The following is a 24,662-nucleotide window of genomic DNA, read 5'->3' on the forward strand; positions in this document are numbered from 1 at the left end:
CCAGCACTCTTGGAGCTGAGGCAAGAAGACTGCAAGTTGGGGCTCATCCTGAGAAACTTAGTGAGAACCTGTCTCAAAATAAAAATATAGAAAAGGGCTGGAGATGTAGCTGTGGGGAGGTTTAGTTCAATCCCCCATGCGAAAGAAAGAAAGAAAAAAGGAAAGAAAGAAAGAAAGGAAGGAAGGAAGAGAGAGAAAGAGAGAGAGAAAAGAGAAGAGAAGAGGAAGGGAGGGAAGGAAAGAAAGAAAGAAAGAAAGAAAGAAAGAAAGAAAGAAAGAAAGAAAGAAAGAAAGAAAGAAAGAAAGAAAGAAAAAAGAAAAGAAAGAAAGAGGAAGGAAAAGAAAGGAAAAGATGCATCTCAAGACACCAAAGATCAGATGTGGAGGGCAACCTGTTAGGTTCAAGTTCTAAATCTGCCACCTCTGGACCTTGAGCCAGTCCACCACTTGCCCAGAAATCATTTCCTTCATCTTTAAGGACAGGAAGATGTGCTTCTCATCAGGGAGCTATGAAAATCAAAGAAAATGATACCTAACCTGGCATGAAAGCAGAGCATTAGCATGAAGAGGAAGATACTGTGTGACCTGGCATTTCCACAGAATCTTATTTTTCAACAAATTAAGAAAATAAACACAGTCTGTCCCCACAGGCTCATGAATAAATAGCATGAACATATTATTTAAAAGACTACTTAAGAGGTATGACATTCACAGAGTAAGCCTGGTACACTTAACCAACTATCTGGCATAGTTTATAGGCAATTCTCCTTGGAGCTAAATACGTGGAGTCAGTACTGTTATTACTTCCTACATAAATATTTTTGATCCATTAATTCTACAAGTTTCTATTTCGTCCTATGAAATAAACAGTAAAAAAACCTAAGGAAGGCATTGGGAGCTGTTATACAGAAAAAATTAATTGCCATCTCCCTTTATTTGTCTTTAAAATAAATTACAGTTGTGGGAGACAGAGGCAGAAGGATCAAGATTTCAAGATCAGCCTGAGCTACATAGCAAGTTTGAAGTCAGCCTGGAACATAGGAAGAATCTGTCTAAAAAAAAATGTAAGAGCTCCTTATTTCTTTCTAAGAGACTTTTTATTATATACTGCATATTTGGGCAACTAACAGAAACCCAAGAAGCACACACAATTCTGCCTCCTGAATTACAGACATCAAGCTTTTCAGCCCAAGTGAATAAGTGTCCACAGATTGAGTTTCTCCTCCTCCTTTCCACTGGGTACATCGGGTCTGCTGGGCTCCCACTCAGAAGCCCCTCCTGTTGTCTCTCCATCCTTAAAATAAATCCAAGCTCTTAGCTGTGCCCTGTGTGATGTGCCCTCAGCCCATCCCTCTGAAAGCACTCTTTACCTTCAGCCTGTTCTGTGCTCCAGTCACAGTGACCTACTTATATCTTTAGTTTCCTTAAACCAAGCTCATTGCTTTTATTTTTTTTAACCAACAGCCACTTCATTTTGCCAGGTCTTTACAGCTGGTTCCCTCACTGCTGTAGTCCTCAGCATGACAGTCACTAACTATATCCAGACTTATCTGTTCCAATTTCCTAAAATACCAACAGTATCCTCTGTCCTCTCTCCTTCTGCCACATTTCCTTTCTTTCTTTTATATCCCTTTTCTCTCTTGGTAGGACACTGTACATTTGGTTACTTTTTTACTTGTCTTGCCCATTAAACATCAGCTCCATGAGAGCAGGGCTTTTGCCATCACATCTGCTGCTGTATCCCCAGTTTCCAGGGCACTGTCTGCCATGGGGTGGACTCTAGGACTGAGTGTCATTTTATCACTAATGGTGCAGTCTTACATCCCTAATTTCACTCTCACTTTGCTTGTCCAGGAGGTTTTGCTGATTTTATTGTAACCAAGACAGTATTTATTTTTAAGATGGAAAAGCAATGCCTTCCCAACTCACAGTGACATAAAGAAGTGTGTATGTGCTGCCGAAGCAAACGCAGTGACATAATGAAATGGCTAATGCTTCTCAATGACAAAAAGATCAGAGAAAATACGTTCTTTTCTCTGAAAGGCAGTTGAAATGATAACAAGCTTACAACTCTCCAAACTGACAATTAAAGGCATTATAGAATTTATCTGTCTACATTTCTCAAGAGTTTCCTACAAATAAAATACACATGTAAGAGTTTGGCTCTCTTTTCATTAGGGAGGTTCAATGACCTTCATGCCCTAATTCCTTGTTATATGTAGTGTGTTCTTTCTTTTCTTTCTTTGTCTCACTATAGATTTCTGCTTGTTTACTGAAATAAATTGGTAAAATAAGTTGAGTGTACACAGTGGACCTTCCTTAAGCACAGGTTCTGCATTTGTGGACCCAGCCAATCTTGGATTCAAAATATTAGAATTGTGCCTCTCATTATTCAATTAGCAGTACAGCACAATTATTTATGTATCCTTCACACTGCATTAGTTATTATAAGTGATCTAGAGGTGATATAGAGGATACAGGAGGATAGGTTATGTGCAAATGCTATTCTATTTTATATAAGGTACTGAAGCATCTGCAGAGTGTAGTATCTTCAGTCTTGGAACCAATCCCCCCGTTGACTGTACTGGCATTAAGCACCTGTATGCTGGGGTGTGGCAATAACAATCAAGACTTGAGGAACAGTGGCAGATCCAAAAGCGACCACAGTCCTTCATGCTCATTAGCAATTATAGCTACAGCTCCTCGCCTTAAGAGATGGAGTCTGTTTCTCCTCCCCTTGAATCTTGGCTGACTTTGTTATTTCCTGCACTAGAAGAATATAGTGGGAGTGATGGTGTGACAGTTCTGAACCAAGACTATACTCTTCCACTTTCTCTTAGAGCTCTGTCCAGTGGTGGCATGAAGAAGTCTAGGGCACGGAAACATCCTAGCTGAATGGAATCATCTCACTTATCTGAGATCGGTCTATGGTCATCTGATACCCAACTTTAACAATCCTACCAACCACAGCGGATAGCAAACATGCAAGCGAGCTCGGCCAAGACCACAAGAACCACGCCTCATCTGCAGGCCGTGAGTGGTGACAAGTGCTTCTTGTTCGAAGCTGGTGAATTTCATCGTGTGTCACAAAGAACAGTTAATTAATACAAGCATCATCACAACAGTCAAGAACAGAACCCCTGGAAAGGCAAGGGCTTTGCTGCTTTCTAACGATTTTTATGATGTTTCCTTGGTCTCTCTCTATTAGAGGTTTCAGATTTCCTGATCATTTAGCCAGTTCATAAATCTGTTCAGATTCCACACTTAATCTTGGATAATGAAGAAAACTATGGACTTTGAGTTCTCAAATTTTTATCTCAACCTACCTTCTTCTTCCTTCAGTTTTACAGAAGAAACCTTTCAAACTGAGCACATCAGTGTTGATGCCAGGACTCAAGCACACTGGTACAGTTCAGAGAAGGGGACAATTTGCATTGAATACAGAGAATGAGTGAGGTAAAGGAAGAGACTCTGGATTAAGACAGCTGCCACAGCAAAGAGAGGTTGGTAGTTGACACTACAACCGTTATAGTCATGCCTCTGTCTTACCAGTAGTCTGTTTTCATCATGCATACTTACTTTAAAAGCTGTTGGTGTTCACTAGCTAATGCAATCATCATACTGGATAATAAACCATCCTCAAACTCAATGATTTAAAACAATGTACTTTATTACCATGTTACTGGGCCTGTAAGTTGTCTGGGATCCTGCCAATCTAGACAGGGCACTGCTGTAGGTTTGAGAGGGTGAGTTGCTTTAGACTGTGGGCTGGCCTGGCTTGGCTCTAGCCTGTGGTCTTAGGTTTGTTTTGTGAGTACAGTATCATAATGACACCCTGGCTGGGGGGTAACAAGCACTTGGGACATGGTCTTCTCTCAGAACACCACCACAGTGTGATGGCTCAAGTTCTGTGCTCTGTACTTTGCTGACAGCCGCTGGACAAAGCAAATGCAGCAGCCAGACTCAGAGTCGAGAGGTGGAGAAACCCACTCAGTGCCTCATAGGTCACTGGCATTGTGTTCAATTTTAATTCAAGGGCATGAAGAATTAAGACCAATTAATTATTCAATCAACCACATTACATTCTCATTACAGTTTCTTCTCTAATCTTGCCCATCACTAGGCAGAAAGGGATAGCAGGTATTTTAGAAAATCTCTCTTCATTCAACTCAAAACATCTCATCATTCACACCTACCTCAACCAATCACTCCTCCATGAAGTGGCAAGTGACTAACCAAATCTTACTGTTACCTGAGATCTTCAAAGCTCTCCAACTGCTGAAGCTTAGACCACTACTACTGCCTCTGTCACCATTGCCACTGACTACCATGATTAGATCAGGCTACCATTACTGAATCTCCCTCTCGTGTGAGGCTCTTTTCACACCTCATTTCTACCTGGTAGCTATTAATAATTCTCTTTTACAGAGAAGTTAATTAACTGTAAAGGTTACATTGATAAGTGGCTGGCTTCACACTGCCTCTATGCATTACAATTGTTCACTGTCTCACAGATCGACTTTGTATTCTGGGATTTTGCTTGCATATTAGTTTGCTCCTTCAAACTGCATCATATATTTCTTGAAGGCAAGAACTTTATGTGATACTTCTACAGATTTTTTTCCTGGCACAATGCGATCATTTGATTTCAACAGCTGACTCCAGAGAACCAGCCCAACTCCACACATCATTACTTATCAGAGTGAAATTTTCCCAAGACATGGGAATTCAATTAATTACTGGTAGCTAAAACTAACTAGCACCAATCCCCTTATTAGGTGTGTACTGTCATTAGTCTCCTTCTCCATATATAAAAAGTAAGCCTCACAAAGTTTAGCTGACTAACTCCTGGTCACAGAGTAAGCAGCAGAGCCAGAATGCAAACCCAAATCTTTGTAACTTTAGTGTCCTAATTTTTTAAATTTTTACTTTAGCTTTAAATTAACACATACAAATTGTATATACTTAAGGGGTATGGTGTGGTATTCCAATCTATGTATAAAGTGTGTACACATGAAAATGGTAATTATAGCATTTCTACATCCTTATCGAACATGAAAGGAATTTGACATCATAATCTTGGCTCTTGTGTTATACAATGTCTCTGCCTTCAGTTTCAATATTATAAAACACCACCAATTTCCAGTGTTTACAGAATGGATGGACTAAGTTTTATGTTTCAGTTTTAAAAGGTAAGATCTTAATTCCACTGGGTAATTTTTAGAAAATGAAGTAATTCTGAAATTATGATGTGACAACTGTTTAATTTCGGGTTGACAGACTGCAACCCTTGAGTCAAATCTGCCAGTTGCCCATTTTTATAAACAAAGTTTTACTGGAAGACAGCCACCCCTATATCTTCACCTTTTGTCCATGGCTACCCTCACTGTGATGCCAGACCAAGTAGCTAGTACAGTCTACAGGGCTCACAAGGGCTAAAATATTTACCAGTGCCTGGTTTAAATCATAACTTAAAATGCTGTAATTGGAATTTTTATGCAACACTTCGGGTGTTATTACACCAAAGTGGAACTTCATTGAAATTCTGGATTCAATGGTCCCAGTTACCAAGGTACTCATGGAAAACAGGCAGTAGACACTTTTCAGGCCCTCTAGATGGCTGGATCTCACACAAGCACTTCTTGTTCTTCAACTGTCATCCGAACACTGTGGGGCTTTGTTAAGTACATTCTTAAAATGTGAATCAGGAAATATACTGATATAGTATAACCTAAATGAGTGCAGTGAGGTAGCAGAAACCTAACCAGTCTTCACTGAATAAACACATTCTTTACAGTCATAATTAGCTAATATACAGGATTGAGTTCTGTTGGACCTTTTGGTTCCTCCAACAAATTTGAGGCAAAAAATGAGCAAGCTGTATAAAAAGACTCAGGAAAGATTTAGTAATACCCATACATACCTTGTTAGGATATAGGTAAATCAATAAACTTCCTATTTACTATCTAAAATTTTTATCTAGGAAAAAGATATGCTACTTCTGTATCTATGGAAAAGGTACACTACTGTTTTTGACAACTGAGTTAAAGAAGTTGGTTTTGAATCATGCAATCTTGAGTTCGGATCCTAGCTCTTCTGTTGAGTGGCTGTTTGACCTTGGAGAAATTGTTTAGTCTGTCTGTGTCTGTCTGACTTTCTGTCTCTCTCTTTCTCTCTTTTTTTTTGTCTTCCTTATCAAAGTACGTATAAAATGCCTACTTTACAGACTGTTATGAGGATTTTATATGAGTATATGTATGTGTCTAAATTAATTTAGTGCCTGGCACACAGTAACTGCTTCATATTTGGATGTCTGGTAGGTGTTACTACTGTTCAAACTAGAGTTCAGAACGCAGATGGATCATGAGGCCTCCACTGACTGGAGCTAGCACAAAAGATTGATGCAGAGTCATTAACTATCTAGGTGGGAGAGGGAACTAATGCATTTTTTATGTAGGTTTGGAAAAGACTGAAACAAAGAGGGTAAACAACAAAATTGAATCAGTATACACACTGCATTAAGCAACATTCTACTAATTCTAGGTTTCAGTCTTCGAAGAAGCAAGAAGGCTAGATGGTGGGATAAGGAGATAAATTTAAATCATCATAGCAGGGAGTCTGGACTGGCAAAATGCATCAGAAGGCTGGTAAAATATTTCTATTTGCAAGACTGTGCTAGATGATTTATAATAGGTTTCATCTTTTGGCAAAAAGTAGAAAAAATAGAAGATACTATTTCTGTTAAGTCTTTTTCTGAAAGTAGACTTAACACCTCTGATTAAAATTCTGTGGTTCGATGCTTATGAAGAACTTTGAGTAAACAAGCATATTTATGGTTCCATTTTGGCAATAAAGGGAAGAAACTGCTGAAATGTCTGCAGCAGTTTTGAAGGCTGCAGAGAAAATGCTCAACTTCCTGTTCCTCAGATGCAGGATACCCACTGTCTTTCAATTTCAACTTTCCATTGCCATTGGTCCTGGGTAACAGCAGGGCAAGCAGAAATATTTGGTCTTGTGTTCTAGGAACAACTGACAGAGGAACAGGAAAAATCAAGATGGTATCATCAAAAATTAAATACTAGGAAATTAAATATTGCTATCTGGCCCTGTAATCCTCCATATCTTCAATCCTTTTAATTTTGTGCCTACTCTTTTTCACATCCTAAGAATGCTAAAATTAAAGCCCATCTGGCAAGCTAGGTCATTTAAAATCAGGCAGTCAATCACAGTGATGACTGTGAGAGGCAGTCCATGACTTTGGAAAGACAAGATTTACTTTCTGCTCCTCTTTGGCCAACTATGAAATGGGAGAGACAGGTTAATGTGACTAGAGGGAAGTTTACACTGGCAAGAATACAGTGACCTCCAAGTGATCCCCATTATAAAAGAGGAGTTCTAGCATATAAATTGAGGTCACAGACAGGCCTGTTCTGCTGCTGCTTTTTGCTTAATCAGAAAAAAAAATGACAAAACACAGTTTTGTATAATTTAGGCATCTAAGCCTACAAGTCATAAATGCCTTGGCCTCTGCACTTATGAATTTAGTCAGTATTTAACTGGGCATCTGTTTTGTGTGAAGCATTCATTACATTAAGTATTGGCCATGGCTCTTGCTTTTAAAGAAACAGGCTAGAGAAGACAGACAACAACAAAGTAAATAGGTATGCAAGGTAATTTCAATTGTATCAAGTGGTATCATGGTAATAAACATGGCTCTTTCAGAAAAATGAACAATTAAGAAGCCTATTTTAGGCAAAATGGTTAGGAAGAGTTTTTCTAAGAAAGTTACACTCGAATTGATACCAGAAGGAGCCAGGTGTCTGGAAAACTGTGGCAGACAACTCCATGGATTATGCCCTACTGTGGCCCTTCCCTGAGTGAGGGCAGGGCTTATCAATTATATATGACAAGAATGAAGAGCTTTTGCACAGGTAAAGTATGTAATTCTTGATTTTAAATTAATCCATGAGGAGCTGATCCTAGTAGCCTGACTTAATTAGGTGGCTGTCTTAAAAGTAGATCTAGAAATCCAAGATTTGAAACTCCAGAGTTTCTCTCTGTTGCTGTAGCTGCAAGGAAATGAGTTGTGCCAGCAGTATGAAGGAGTTCAAAGTGCATCCTTCCCCACTGAGCCTTCACTGATTACACAGACTGTCCAGCACCTGGATTCCAGCCTTGAGAGACCCAGAGCACAAAACACAGCTAAGACAGGTCAGGAATTATGACCCAGAAAAACTGTGAGATTTAATAATGGGAGATAGCAAAGGGGTATTCTTCTAAGCCACTAACTTTGTTACACAGCAATACAACAAAACCAAATGCAGTATTTTGAGCAGGATGACATCTATCAAGTCATCAGGAGCTGTGTGAGCACCAAAGAAGACAATGAGGAGTCACACTGTGGGCATCATTCCAGGACAAAGCAAGAACATCTAGGCTTTGTCCCCATCGTATTTCACACAACGCCTAGTGCACAGCAGATTCTTAGGTTATCTGTTAAATGAATGAGTAATGAAAGAATGTTTTTACTTAGACTGCCATTACCACTGTCCCACTCCCAGATTTTAAAGTATTTCTTCAATAGTTAATTACTGAAATACTATTATATGCAAAGTACTATATTGTTGTTATGGGGCCAAGAAAAGTGATTAATAATTAGAGTCTGGCCCTAGAAACAAATTGTCCGCTAACAGATCTTTTGGGAACTTCTGAACCTGGAAAAAGCCATGTAGTTATATGGAGATTAAGGAGTCTATAATGAGTTATGATAAAACCCAGCAATCTAGGTCACAGCTGAAAGTCTGATAATTTGAGGTTTCTCTTCAGAGTCTAATAAACTATCTGAAAAGCTGCCAAGTACTAATCAAGTCCAAGAAAGACAGGACTGTAATAAGATAACCACATCATCAAAAGCCACATTGATGATGGTTTGGAAAATAGGAAATGAAATGTTAAGAAAATTAGCAGTTTATTAATTTTGGAGAATTCAATACTGAAAACCCAAAGGTGTTTATAGACTGGAAAAATCACATTCCATGTGTCTCTAGTCAACTTTCCCAGATTCATCAGAAACATCTGTAAATGTTTAGAGAGGATAAATGACATGAACACTGCCATCTCCTAATAGCAAGCACATGCATGTTGTCCCTGCTGCCTATGAGGCACAAATGATGGCTCTGGAGAAGGTCAGGGGATGCTGCTGACAGTTCCAGGAGCTGAGAAAGTGATCAGCATGCAACAAGTAGAAATGGCATTTTCAAAGAGCAGAACTGAAATACAAAGACAAATGACTTCCTCAGCTCACACTCATACATTAGCTGAGGTGCCTCACTAACAAGTTTATTTGCATTTAAATATATGGTACAATGTATGATTGTTTCTTTCTAAAATGCATCTCTGTGGTGTTTTCAAGGGAAATGTCCATACATTTAGAAAGAAGTAATTGAAGACAATGTGTGATGTTAAACAGAGGAGGAGGAAGCAGCAGGCACTTGGCACAGCTGGGATTCAAACTGATACCAAATTTGAAGGCCACTAAAGGGAAAGGGATGAGATGGGAGCATCTTTAAAATGCTTTTCAATACCAGATCTCCAATACCATCCAGATTAGCTTTGCTTTTGTTGAGTTAGCATTAGAATTAGAATTCAACTGGAATGCTCAAACAACTACATAACTGACTGCTTCTTCCCAAGGGTTGATGAAAAATAAAAACACTGATTTCATAATGAGTTGCCAGTTACTTTACATTAGGTGTTGAGTGTGAGCAACTTGTGATCCAACCATTCTCAATCAACAAAATGGACTTAAAAAATTCCATGAGGAAACAGAAATATTTGTTAAGCTTCTTGCTTTTTCTTTATGCTCTGATAGACATGATTCATGTTACAACAAACAACTGCTATGTAACTGACATAATCACTCTTTGATAAATGCCATTTCTCATTTGAGATGAAAGTGGCAGTTACTGGCAGATCCCTATAAAAAGAGATCATGAGAACTTGCAGAAAGCAACAGCAGAAATCAGATTCCAGCTTCCCCTAGGAGGTGTGTGACATGCACAAAAGGAAAACACTATGAATATTTTGGGGTTATGGAAGCACCTAGGAAATGGCTTTTTCTTGTAAGGAAAACAGGGTGGGGGGGATACAAAAATAAATAAGAAATGACAAGCAGGACAAAGGTGAAAGCAGTATGATTTCATCTCCACATTCTTGCTTTTGTGAGTTGACAGAGATTTGCAGAGCAGAGTGGAGTCTATGAAAAAACTAATGGTAGTAACTAAATCTATAATTTATGAAACCTGATTACAGTACTTTCCCCTGCACCTGTCTGCCCATAGATAGCCTGGCAAATTAGACCTGTGCTCCACTGCCCAACTCTGCAGGCTTCAAAAGCTGCTTTGGTCAGTGTGGGGGTACTCTGGGGTGAGTAGCGGCATCAGAGATCTCTGTCCCAACACCCTCTATTCATCAGGGCATTGGTTAGTCCTCTAGCTTCACATCACCAGCGGTGTGAGATGACCTAAAACAGCTATTTTAATAGTTACTTTTCACTCTGACATGCATTTTTTCTAAAAAAAGAAAAACTACCACATCAAAGCTGTGGTTTCACATACACTACTTCTTAGGATGAAGATGGGTTTACAAAGAGAGTTTTCAGTTGATTTGATAAAATATTAAATAATCATACAGGTGATACTCACAAATGGCAAAAATCCTAAAGGTGGGACGTTAACAGATAACATCTAGAAAATAATTCAGAAGATAATGTCTCCTTACTCTATCATTTTGACTACTTCTTTGTTGAGATTTTTCATGTTTGTTTCCATTTACAAAATATATGCTTAAGGCAGAAAATGTAGATATATAATAAGCACAAATGGAAACCATGAAAATCAAGCATAATGCTATCCCCTAAAGATAAAAACAATTAACATTTTCATTTTGGCCCATCAAGTACTTTTTCTATCTATTTTTCCCAAATAAAAATGGGGCTATACCTTCACACTGTGACTCCTAGCTGGGCTGTTCCACTAGCAGTATCTAATGAACACTGTCCAAAATGGTAAGCTGCCTTCTTCAACAAGTCTTCGTTGAATGAAGAACATTCCATTCCATCACGTGGCCAAGCAGTACGCATTCTGACTGATTCCTACTGCATGCTCCAGTGGGAAGGTTAGCTACACCCTAAGCCACAAAGCTAGTGGGGGTCATACTAGGGGTACTGTACCTGAACCTGCCTGATTCTGAGCAAGGGGTAATTCTGAGCTAACACCCTAACATTTCGTCATTTAATCTGCCCTGGCCTGTGGAAACCAGAGCATAGCTGAGTTTCTCCACCATTTCTCAGAGAGTAAGGGGCAAAAGAATTAGCAGGAAGGGAGACCCTTATTTGAAACATGGATTCCTGGGCCCCACCTATCTCCAGAATGAGAATCTCTAGGGTTGTGGCCTGGAAGAATCCGTTTTAAAGGACTACCCAGGGACATGCACTAAAATTCTCAAATCTTTGCAAAGTAAACAATGACTATCTGTTGGATGAATGGGAGTAAAACTAAGATGACGCAGGCAACCAAGACCTAAGATACTCCCCTGCCTCGCCCTCTACCAGGGGGGACAGGCATATCTTGGGGTGCACCCAAGCAGAGACTCAGGCGTCTCCTTCAGGTGCACTTGGAAATTCATGCTGTAATGATAGTAGGGTATAAAACTCAGGCCTGTTTTAAAGAACCACTGGATAGCCAGGTGTTCTGTCCAGTGGGGTCCTTGGCTAAAGATATACAAATTCTACTGATGAACATCACCTATTTTAAAGGCAGAACCATCTTTTTAAAAACTTATTACTTTGATTTGTCAGCAATTTGGTACATGGAAACCAGGCCAGACTCATAGGGTCAACTTACGTCTTAGACTCAATAATCTTAGTCCCACGGTCCATGAGATTTTTAGGGAATGACAAAAGGTTTCAATTTCTTTTAAATGAGAAACTCATGAATATAATCTAGCCTATAGTAGTTTCTTACCAATATAGTCATAAAATGCAATATATAATGTCTTATTACCAAGAAGTAGCCCAAGAAAAGTGTGGACCCATGGGTCTGGGCCCAGGTGTGGGACACCTTACCTGACATGCATTGTACAGGAGCTGGTGTTCAAACTTCTTGATCCCAAGAATGTTCTGGAACATCTCGTAGAGTTGCTCCTTGCTCAGAATCAGTTCAGAGGCTGCGCTGGCTGTCATCCGGGCCTGCTGCTTCCTGGGGTCCTCTTCCCCACGGTAGATAGCATCAAACTTGGCCATCCAGGAGCTCAGCACAGTCTCCTTGCTGAGGCCATCGATCTCAGGCAGGCTCCGCACCCGCTTCTCAATGTGCTTCTTGAAGACCTCTCGTGAGTCGTTGGCAGAGCAGCCCCCACTCTGCACCATGCGGGCTACCCGGTCACTCTTTAGGAACACCTGAGCAGGGACAGGGCAAGGAAAGAGTGTCAGGCACGGAGGTGCCAGTTCCCAGGACTGGCCACTGCCAGCTCTCCTCATGCTCACCTTGGGAGGCACCAAGGTCTGTCTCATCCTGCCCACCCATCCTGGCTGTGCACACCCGGGAAAATCACTTACACATTCTGCTTCCGTATCCAAATCTGCAAACAGAGAGCAACACCAAAACAGGAACCCCCTTAATCTCAACAGGGTTGGTACTGAGACACCCCCGGCCCCCGCAGTAGATTCCCGAAACCATGGAGAGTAGCAAACCCTGGAAGGACCATGTTTCTTTCTATATGTCCGCTCCCATGATAAAGTTTGATTAATTCACTATAGTAAGAGATTAGTAATGCAAAGTAGTAATAAAGTGTAACAATTATAACAATACGTTGTAATGAAAGTGATTTAAAACTTATTTACAGGGTAGTAAACCTTTTGCAGACAGAAAAGGGATTTAGGGATGGAGGGAGAAAGAAAGGGGAAGGAGAGGGGAAGTAAAAAGGAATAAGATGTCACATGTACTAACTCCCTAGGATGAGTGTATTCATTATGCATCACAAACATGTACAAATTTTTAAAATTCATTAATTAAAACATCAATTGTTCACTGCACCTGCCTTGCAAGTTTAAGGTCCTGAGTTTGATCTCCAGTACAGGAAAAAAAAAAATCAATTGTTTACTTTTGTAATTTTCCTTATATTATTTTTGGGCTGCATTTGACTGCAGGAAAACAAAAACTACAGAAAGTGAAACTTTTAGGTGGAGAATTGGTGGCTGCAATGGTTATATTAACAGTGTAATAGGCAACTTATACACTCAGGCTTGGGGTTCTTTCTCTGCCACTTAACAACTATAAATCTAGGTAAATTAACCTTGTTGTTGTACCTTGCTGCTCTTATCTATACAATGGAGCACCTATATAGCTATTTTACAATGAGGATTAAATGAGTTCTTTTGTGAAAAGCACTTAAACCATGCCTGGCCCACTACATGCTGTGTGAGTTGTAGTTGTTACGATGTAAAGTTCTGAACAGGATGCCTGGCACACAGCACTGTGAACCTCTACCTGAATCTTATTTTATGCCCTTAGTGATACTTATCATAAGTGGAATTACATCAGTGTAAGAGAAATATGTGTTTAATCATCTATATTCTACCCAGAAATGGAAACTTCATGATCGCTTCAGTCTCTGGCACAGCACCTGCCACGATGAACCTGAATTAACCATGAACATGGATGTGATATTCAGTCTGCCTTGTGGATGGGAAAACCACAGTCCAGAGGGGATAAGGAACTTACTCTTGCTAAGGAGACAGTCTGACCAGAAACACAGGGTCATTTGACCACTCTGGTTCCTCTCTCCCCTCTGGGTGCTCTGCAGAGGAAGGACCCTTACCTGCTCTACCAGTGCTGCCTGAGTCCTGGGAGCAAACTGTCTATTACGAGTGCTCAAGAGCATATTGTTAAGTGAAATAAATCAGACACATAAGCTTAAATATAGCATAACTTCTCTTATATGAAAAACCCAAAGCATAAATAATTTAAAAGCAAAAGAAAGATGGACAATAGGATATATATAGAGAGAGAGATCTTTGGTAAATGGGAAAGAAATCTTGAGATGGAGGAAGAAAGAAAGGGAAAGGGTAATAAAAAGAATTAAAGTGTGTTATATACATGTACCTACTCCCCACAACAAATGCAATCATTATGTACTACAAGCATGTACTAATAAAGAGTGTTTTACTCTTGTTCCGCTTGCTGCCCATCTCCTGAAATCTTACACAGCTACACGGCTCCTGGGTGTCATACAAGGTGGTGAGGCTGCTGCTTCCCCTGCACAATGAGGAAACTACTGCCACTGGGAACTATGTCCCAGTAACACTTCAGGGTCTGCAGAACTAGCCCTTGGGAGGCAGTGCAAGTATGCAGTTCCTATCAGGCCTGAGGAAATAAACGCCCTTGCTAGCCCAAGAAGGTACCACTCGGGCCTGGTGGGTTCCGCATGTGTACTGCTTCCTCACAAGGCCTATCTGAGGACGGAGAGGTGTTAAAACGGCAGCCAGGAACTCAGTGAAGTCATCTGAAGGGGGGGCTGAGGGTTTGCCTGGGGAGTGGTACTCAGTGAGACTTTACAATTCCTGTGGAAATCAATTACAGAGGAAAAGTTTCAGATGAATTCTCAGGCAATATGAGCCTTAAGGACCCATGAATTCACCTGACACCTGTAATGCTTAATACAAGTAGTTTCGCCATCTAACTAACATGTGAGGAGCCTTAGCTCCAGACCTAGATCTCAGAGAACATCAAAGCATTCATGTAAATTGAGACATCTCTGGAAAAGCAATGCAGCATTATGGTAGAAGCTGCAAACTGCAGTCCTATGTCAGCTTTGCCACTAACCTGCTGTGTGTCCTGAGGTAAGTTGCTCTCCCTTTTTGATTCTTCAATTTCTTTTCTACACAATGGAGGAGTTATCCTTCCCGCTACACCTATACTCCCCTTCTTGAACCCATTCGTCCTTTCTTTGGTAGTTACTAGGGCCTAATCCACTGTTCTAGATGCCACGGATGCAATGGCCAGGAAAACACAGATTCAGCCCTCATGGACTGCAAGACACCATCCTAATAATCCTCCTCAAATGTAGTGACAGTCAGGAATAAATGCCATCACAGAAAGGTACAGGGCCGATGGGTCTACTCCATTTTGTGGCCAAGAAAGCCTTCTTAAAAGAGAACAGCTTGGAGATAGTGTGTGAGAGACAGAAGGTGAGCAGAGAGAGAAACTACTTCAGAGACAAGGAACAGTACACACACAGACCCCAGTGGCTGCAAAAACAGGGAGAAGCTAGTGTAGCTAAGGTGCTGCAGAACTAAGCAGTGATGGATGGAAGACTGGCAGAAGGGTCAAATGCCAAGGACATGGGCAAAGCTGTTGAGGCTGCTGGCCCGGATTTTAAAGGCACTGGGAGGCATTGAAGGTTTTAAGCTGAAGCAAGGTACAAGACTAAAGGGGGTAAGAGACCTAGCAGGGAAAGTCTTTGTAGATATGCAGGTGTGTATGGATGGAGGTAGGAATGCAAAGGGGTGAGTTCTTTGTACTTGGTCTTATTGAACATCACAGGTGACTTGTAAACAGTCAGTCAACAACAAAGCCATACCCTCCTCCCCATCTGACCATACGAGATCCCACAGACCCAGGGCAGCCCTGTTATAAGCTCTCTTCACCACATTCATTCTTCCCACAGCCCTCTCCCAGCTGCTTTGTAACTGTGCTAAATATCTGAATCTCCAGGGAGGCTGTAAGTTCCGGGAAGGCAGGGTTGTCATGCTTTTTTCCAATTACGTCTTAGTGCCTAACAGTGTCTGGCACAAAGCTGGTGCTCAGCATTGGCTGAGTGATTGCAAGACTGATACGAACAAGGCAGCCTTATCTGGCAGAGACCCTATTGAGTACCATGTCTGGCTGGGCAAGAAGGTAAAGGGGAAATCAGTGCACACAATGGATGGGCTTCTCAAAACAGATGCTGATGTTCTGGTCTTGACAGCTGACTGGAATTGGCTCGGTGACCCCTGAATCCTAGGCCTATCACCTGCTCCTCTCAGTCCCTTCTGTGGTACATCGCACTACTTAATATATATTGAACCACTCATGATGTCCTTTGCAGTCACTTAACCTTATCAACTCTTCTTCTTTGCTGTCACAGGAGGTTAATCCAGTCTTCCTCCTTTAACTGCGAGAATTTGAAAGGTGGGCAATCTGTCTGTGCAGAGGTGAGATATAACTTGCAGGCCCCAGAAAGAGGGCTAGGGAGTAGAATGTCAGGAGTGTGGAAGCAGAAGGCTGAAGACGGGAAGGAGGAGGCGCAAGAGGCAAGCCCGCCATAGGGAGGGGAGGGAAGCTAATTTCCCTGGCACATCATCTGTCTTGGCTTCTCAGTCTGTGGGAGGGGAAGGGACCCCGGGGCAGCCGGATCTTGTGGTGAATACAGACACAAAGCACTGATGTACAGTACTTGAGTGTCTCTAAGCCAGCCACAGAGGCTCATTTGTGTCTCTGTTTCTGTTTTTGTTTTTTGGTGGCAGTGGCATGAGACTTCAACCTCAGGCATAGTGCATGGAGCACATCCATAAATCCTCCCTATTCCTCTGCAGCTTCCAGGAAGGTCATAATGAGAAGTGGAAAATAAGCAAATACATACAGGCTTGGAAGGGCAGCAGTCAACACACCGACTTGGCCTCATCCATCAGTCCTCCCCCATCCTCCTGGCCAAGCGGCCTCAAGACCCTTTCAGAAGCTCACAGCCACAGCCACGTTTTGGGGCTCTGATGCCACGTGTTGTGGCTGTGCCATACAGGGGCGAGGGTGCACCCACTTTCCCGCCGACAGACTGAGAACCAGGCCATACCCTGTCCTCTTTTGTAAGTGATAAATAAGTTAACACACGCACACAGAGGGACAGTTGTTATGACATATCGATAATGGGGGAGGGAGACTGTGCTCAAGAACAGGGCTCTGGTGTCACCTGCCTGGGTTCAAGCCCAGGCTCTCCTGCTTACCAGCTCTGCCACCTGAGCCCAGTTCTTAATCTTCCTGGGTTTTAGTTTCTTCACTGCTCCAAAGGGAGCAATTACTTTAGTTTGTAGGATCCCCTGGTAAGGATCCAATGAGGTTACGCAGAACAAATGGTTAGGGTAAGAATGTAATAAAAGTTCGCTGTCATTTTTAAGAGAATATGATGTGGTCATGATAAATTACATGTATTTTTTGGCCAGAGACATCGTAAATGATGTGTCATTATGCCAGAATCTCACAATGGTGAGGGGAAGTGGGGCAGGGAGGATAGGAGTGCATTCCTTGATTGAGAATTCTCAGTAGTGTGACAATTTCCAGATAAGGGCATGTTACATGTATGACTTGTACAGAGATAGGAAAGAAAGTGACAACAACTGTGCTGAGTAAAAGAGGTATGTTCTAAATAATGTGTAGTAATTTTCCACCTTAATATGAAAGTACTGTGTATGGATACCCAAAACACCTGGAGAGATATATATCAAAATTTGATACAAATTGTCTGAGACGATGAGATGACAAGCATTTGAGCCATTCAAAGATTCTCCTGCACTAATTTTTATAATTGGCATGCTCTACTTTCGTAACCATTTGAAGTACCTCTTTTCAAGTGGAAAAACACAAATGTTTACCTTCTGTGAGGCAATGTTCATGCTGATTTCTAAACTATAAGGCACTCTTGGATATTAAAGCTATGCCTCCTCAAAGTGTAAAGGATTCTGGGGCAAATTTCAGAAGCAGACCTGGGGCCATGACCTTACGGTAGGCAATCTGTCCCAGGGGCTCTACCTTGTACCTGCCTTTCCTTCACACTGCTCTCGGCTGAGGAGTGCACTGATGATGTCAGCTCGCATTTCCTTTCTATTATTTCTAGGCAGCATTTGGGCACTGAACCACATTTCTCCCCTGCCAACCTTCATATGTTCATCGTGGAACTCTCCAGGTTCCATGTATGTAGGTGTTGCTACAGATGAAGAAACCGAGGCTGGGACCTGGCCAAGGGCCCACAGCAGTGTGCAACAGTACTAGACTCATCCCCTTCATCCCTCTGCCCTTGGCCTTCTGCTTGCCCACAGGGACAGATGCTGTTACACTGGGGAGATACTCCTCTCCTAGAGATAGATCTGAGTAGTTATTAGAGGTTTATTTATCGAAAAATATACTGTTTCATTTTAGAAAATAGGTAAGGCAACCTCAGATATTTTTTTAGGTATTTTTTTTTTAACACAAAGGTCAACCATAAAGACTGAGGCCACCCCATGTGGAAGAAACCTCCAATTTCTGCCCACCAGCCCTCCTCTCCTGATGACAGTGTCTTAGTTTTCCTTCCAAGAACACCTTCCCCTGGCACAATCTCAGGAGGACTGTTAGACACAGGGCCTTGGCCTTCTGCAGCCAAGTAGTGATTGGGCCCTGAGCTTCACCAGAGAGACTGCTCCTTGCAGGGGTCAGGACAAGAGTGGAGTGGTATCAACTCACATCAGAGACAGAATGACCATTCCAGAAAGCCATTACACTACCTTGGCTCCTGCCTTTTCTGAAGCATGGTTATTTCCTTTAATAACAATGAAAGCTACAACAACAGTAGTTTTTGTTGCTGTTTTTATAATTAGAGTTTAACCACAGTCATTTTCTATTGCTTATAACTGAAGAATTCTGTCTGAAACATTAAAATGAGTTTGACAAAAATAAACCAGGTATTTGTTAACGGAGATCAGCTAAACAAACAAACAAACAAACAAACAAACTCAGTCATGGCTGCCTCACGGGCAGAAGCCAGACATTTGCTGTGGCGTTCCTGAATGAGTTTCTCATGTCTCCCCCATACTCTCCATGTCCGCTTTCTAAGACATCCCGTCGATTTCTTTCAGCCAAGATCTGAGATTGGTAAAACTTTCCTATCCACTTCTGTTCTCTGATGCTGAGACCAGCCTTGAAGGAACCAAAATTAAGCAGAGAGGCAAGGAGAGAGGGCTTGTATTTAAGACATTCGTCTTATAAGGACCGAGAGCATGAAAGAGTGGGGTGAGCCGTCTTAGGACTATGGTGTGTGAACAGGACTGAGCTGCTCAGCTAGATCTGGGAGCACCTATCCAGGCACCCCCTCCCACCCTTACAGCCATAAATGAAGGGGTTAAAGGAGTAATCTTCTGCCCAGACAACCAGGGCCACCAGGAGAGGACAAAGTAAACCTGCACACTTAGGAAACCTTGGTCTTCCTCTGTCCCACCCCAGCTCAGCATTCAGGTCACACCAGCTTGCTTTTGATGGCCGGCTTGGTTCAGACTGGGTCGGATGGGTATAGTTGTGGAGAAAGCACAGTACTTCGCTACTACCTCTATAACTGAAAAATAAGTCTACTACTCTAGCATGCTGACAAATCACTGCCTTAGCAAAATGAGGCCAAATGGCTAAACTGAGTTTTTCTACAAAAATAACCTCAGATTGTTTTAAGGAAAAGCTACATTATTTTTTTAAGGTCTTTGCTGGTGGTAAGCTCAAATGTGCAGCATGGTATCGAGCGGTAGAATGTGTGTGTGTGTGTGTGTGTGTGTGTGTGTGTGTGTGTGTGAGAGAGAGAGAGAGAGAGAGAGGGAGAGACCAAGAGAGGAGAAGGGTAAGAAGGAAGGAGGGGGAAAGGAGGGAGGAGGAGGACGACAGGGCAGAGAGAGAGAGAGAGAGAAAAGAAGAATGAATTTGCAAGAGGTTGGCTCCAACTGCTGAGCATACATTCACCTTCTTCTGGCAAGAAAACACCCTGATTTCATACTGGAGACCATGGTACTTCACTGGAGGAACTGCAGCAAGGCTGGACTTGAGCTCCCAGGGGCGTGTCAGTCCTAGGCCTTATCCCCAGGCTGTTTCAGCCCTACCATGGTGTCAGGCTCAGGAAGGTACATGCCACCTATGCCAGCAGAACAAGTCACCCCTGGGCCTTGGCTTGGATCCTCACTGAACAGGTGTTCTCTTTGTCCCAGGGTGGCTAAGTTAGTACGGTGAGCCTAATGTCCTCCATTTGGACAGAACCTGGATGAGACTAAAGGCACCACAGGAGTGAACTGAGCAGCAGTATGGAGGAAAAACTCCATCTTACTAGTAATTTTGGAGTCTCTGGATCCAGCGGTAGGGGAGGCCAGGCCTATTCCTGGACTGTTACATCACTTGAGCAGGCAAATCTCTTTTCAGGCTTATGCCAGTTTGACTTGGGGGCCTGTCACTTGTGATCTAAAGAACTCTGGCCAAAATAGCGGGCAACAGGGGTGTATATGAACCCCAGAGTCAGTGGAAAAAGAAGCACCAACTTCTCCAGAGGAGTGAAGGGAATGGGAAGAAAGAAAGAGAGGCCAAGCACCTTGGAGCTCTGCCCAGCAAATGCTAATCCTGATCCCTGGATTGAAGGCCTTTGTTTTAGAGGATTAGACTTCCCAGGAAAAGTGAATCCAAGATTCTCTAGAGCTTTACTAATGAAGATAGCAGTGAGATCATTAATGCCCTACGTTGATATGTTACACAAATCCCAACATTAAATATTCAGTAACTCCTCGATGCCCAGATCCCCATACGACAAAAAAGCTCTTTTTAATAAACTAGTCACTGTAGAGGAAAATACCAGGATCACTGTAGATATCTTGGCAATTTCCAGAGACTCGTTAGCACAGTGATGACTATTAATTCTCAAATTTAATTAATAGAAATGGCATTTTTAATGTATGTCATTAGTCAAATGAGCTTTCTAATTAAGATTTGTAATCTACAAGTTTATAAACTCTAGCAAATGACTGTAAACACGGAAGCACTGATAAGGGTCTGTCTATCCTGACAAGGGTTCTCACATTACTCTCCCACCAGCTTTCAGAACTTGATAAAAAAGGGAAAATTAATTTCACTCTTGGGCAGTTTCTGTACTGAATCTTTTGTTAGATATATTCAAGTTATTCCCTGCCACACATCACTGTGCCTCCAAATCTCATTCCGACTGCCCATGAAAGTCAGCTTAGAAATCACATCACATCAGAGTAAGCGGCAAGGTCCAGACTCACTGGCATTAATGGATACCACTTGTAAAATTAAAAAATATTTTAATTGGGCAAATATGAAAATTACCTTGACTTCTTTTTTTTTTGTACCAGGGATCTACCTTGACTTCTAAAATAGCTCCATATAGGAATTTCACTAAGGAAATGCTGTGTAAAATGAGTCTGTAGTTGGAACCAACAAATGTCACAGAGCCAAAGATCGTTTACTATTAAATGCTATGTAGCAAGCCAATCAATAATATTTTCACAAGAGCTAACTGCAATCATGCACTACTCTTTCCAAAAGGAGTGAGTCAAACACTTTAGCAGGCAAGGAGAATTTTACCAAATTAAAATTTTTCTAGCAAGTAATATATTGAAAGTATTGTCATCGGTAAAATGGAAAACTCTATCAGGATCCACCTCATACAAATCTTATATATCCTAAAGAAAATACTCAGCACATTCCCTGGCATAAAAATCAGAAAGCAGTAGCTTCTATTTATACTTTTCCCCCAAAGAAAATGCCATTATTACTCAACACTGTAACCCACTGCCAACCCCTGTGCTCAGGAAGGGTGATCCTATAGGCCAGGGCTGTTCCTTCTGACCAGTATCCCAGAGCCCTCCGCTTGGGGCTTCAGCAACCTTGGCCTCTGCATGATGCTTCGTACCTCATAATAACTCTGGACAGCATTCATGAAGGCTTCATCAGCCACGATCTGGGTTTCCCCATTGAGAAAGGCCTGAAACCGGTCCTTGACTGTCTGGAGCTGCTGTTTGCTGATCTGTAAAAAAGAGAGAAAGAGGGCAAAGTGAGGACTAGCCCCAGATACAGGCCGTGAGGGCTCTACATTGACAATGCCTGCACACCTCTAAGAAAGAGGTCATTTAAGTTTGCGCAAACTTTTGTTCATGGACCAACCAGTGTTACAAACAGCCATCATTAAAAAGTAATATAAATCATAGTTAAACATATCATATTGAGAATAAAGCCAATACATCTGTAATACTAATATGTAATTGCCTCCTACTTTGGCAAATTTTACCTTTATCTGTGTTTTTATGGTTCCTTACAACTATGGTATCTGTAAGACTGGAAATGAGAGTGGGTGTAACCTTGTATCTCTCCCCAGCTGGAGTAGTGATATCTCATTGCAGCTGAGTATCAGCCAGGGGGCAGGGCGGGGGGTTGTAGTATCTGCCAATATATACACACATATATAATATATATAATTAAATAAATGGATAATGTAAATCTTAATAAATACATTAAGATATAGAATATATTTATATAAATTTTATATATTTATATAAATAGATTATATATTTAAATTTTTAAAATGTATACAATTTTTAAAGAGATGGTTGCTAAATATTTCATAGAAAATAAGACACTGCCCAGGCTCCTCAGGTGCCCTGAAATATTTCACAGGATGCAAAACACAGAGGCTTCAAACTTTCTTCCTGGTATCACAGGACACACAGCCAGGAAGTAGCAGGATTCAGCAGCTGGCTCTGTGCCATTCCCTGTCCATCAGTCACACCTTGTTTTCCCTCCTGGGAAAATACTCCTGTAAGACCCTCCCTATTCTCCTATCTATCTCATCCTTGTCTGGCCATGTCCTCTTGTCCTTCAGGATCATGTGGGCAGCAGTCATTGATGAAGCCCTCTCAGCCCCTAACCTAGGGTGCATCTTCCTGCTGTGTGATTCAGCAGTGCACCATGTATTTTAACTTCCTATTAGTGATACTGAATGTCTTACTCAGTCTGTTCTCTCTTCTTCTTCACAGATGCTTCCCCAGGGCCTCGCTAGGGTCTCCCTAGGGGCCTTGTAGGTGGCAGGTACTCACTGAATTCTGAGTACAGAAATGAATGAATGAAGTATAGGAAAGATATACTATTTTTGGATAACCTCCAAGCAGGTCCAATTTATATAAAAATTTATAGTCAGCTAGAACTGTTCTTTTAAAAGTTAAAAATTTTTAACTTTAAAAAAAGGTAAATATTTTGTAAAGAGTTATACCCCCAAATTAAAAATGGGTCACTGCGTTTGAGAATCACTGTTCTAACAGAAGAAGTAAAATCAGCCTAGCACTGGTTGGCCACTGTGTTGCCTAGGAAAAGCCACTTACATTCTGGGGCTGAGCTGAGTCAAAAGCCTTTCTGAAACAGAGTTGGGCTTAAACAAATTTTATTTCTCCCTCATTTTTCTCACTTGGGAAAAAATGATAATTCTAATAACTTGCTGCCGCAGGATTGTCACAGCTCTCCAGTGACATGAGTTACCCTTTTAAAATTATAAGTTCCTGACTGCACAGAATGAAGGTTACAGCGAGTGATGACACGCTGCATTCCAGAAAAATGCAGAATGCTCACCACAAAGTGTAAGTTCGGTGAGGCAATGCATTTGTTAATTAGCTACATTTAACCATGTCACAATGTCCACAGCTTCCAAAACATCATGCTGTATACAACACATGTACACATACAATTTCATACGCCAATTTCAAAAGTTAAGAGTTTACACAGAAATTTAAAATATTTTTACCTTTAAAGTTAATACAAATAGAAACAAAGTTTAAAACTTAAGAGACATAAATCCAACCAGAGCTCTCACTTAATTAGGAAATAAAACAAAAACCCCAGTTTTGGGAATGTTCATAAATGGAAGCTGGGGTGCTTTAATTAATTTTCATAACTCTGGAAGAATTGAGAGAATAGTGGAGTGAAAGGCAAATGAAAGGGGTTGGGAATTTGTCAGGTTAATGTCAGTTATGTTCATAACTCTTCTATGTAAGCCATATGTGTAATATTACATTATGGAGAGTCACATTTTAAAAATTAAAAGGAACAGGTGAAATGAATTTTAATGTAATTTATTTATCCAACAGGTACAAGATATTACCATTTCCAACAGGCAGTCATTATGCAAATTATTGAGATATTTTGTGTTTTTAATGCTGTGCGTGAGGAATCTGGGTACTTTACCCTTTAACGCGCCTCCGTTCAGAGCAGCCACAGTGAGGTGACCAGCAGTCACATGTGGCTGGAGGGCACTGTGCGGGACAATGCACCCATCACAAAGCCATCCGAGCACAGGATGAACTTACTTCTACCTCATTCTGTTTAAGCTGCCGTGTTCTGACCCAGGGCTACTGGCACAAGTGGAGTCGAAGAGAAAAATCACAGTTATCTTGTATGCGTTTGAAACCATACGAACCAAAATATGAGGCAGCTTTGATTGGTCATAAAAATGACCCTGACAACTTCTTTTAAGCAAGTTGGATGTAACTGACTGCATCCACCAAACCTGACAGTACAGGACAAAGGCATTCAGCTTCTTGTTCAGAATCCCTTCGAAGACGGGGATAGCCACAGCTCTTTGAGATTTGGGGATGGGCTTGGATGATAGAGTACGAAAGAATAGTAAACCTTGCTTTCGTCTTAAATGCTTAAGTAACCGAAATAAAATGATGTATGTCCCACTTGAACGACCAAGACAGTTCACCCAGGCCAAGTGCTGACTTTGTGCTGAAGGCGTGTGGTGCTCATTTAGTCACAGACGTTTACTGAGTGCCTACCCACTGCTTA

At 41.4% G+C, this 24,662-nt stretch overlaps 1 protein-coding gene across 29 annotated transcripts in view; it reads right to left on the bottom strand.

The window, feature by feature from the left end:
- The window catches only part of Cadps (calcium dependent secretion activator), a 457,138-nt gene that overhangs the window by 333,721 nt on the left and 98,755 nt on the right, over positions 1 to 24,662 (bottom strand). For all 29 annotated transcript variants that reach the window (XM_087182504.1, XM_087182502.1, XM_087182498.1 and 26 more), the window contains exons 2-3: positions 21,742 to 21,855; positions 12,125 to 12,457 (exon numbers count right to left, since the gene is read on the bottom strand). In XM_087182504.1, the coding sequence (XP_087038630.1) occupies positions 12,125 to 12,457; positions 21,742 to 21,855 (447 nt within the window). The remainder of the gene's footprint in view (positions 1 to 12,124; positions 12,458 to 21,741; positions 21,856 to 24,662) is intronic.

Source organism: Heterocephalus glaber, unplaced genomic scaffold, assembly GCF_053883595.1.
Source record: "Heterocephalus glaber isolate CG9 unplaced genomic scaffold, H.glaber_assembly_v1.0 deba00001472, whole genome shotgun sequence".
Classification (NCBI taxonomy): domain Eukaryota; kingdom Metazoa; phylum Chordata; class Mammalia; order Rodentia; family Bathyergidae; genus Heterocephalus; species Heterocephalus glaber.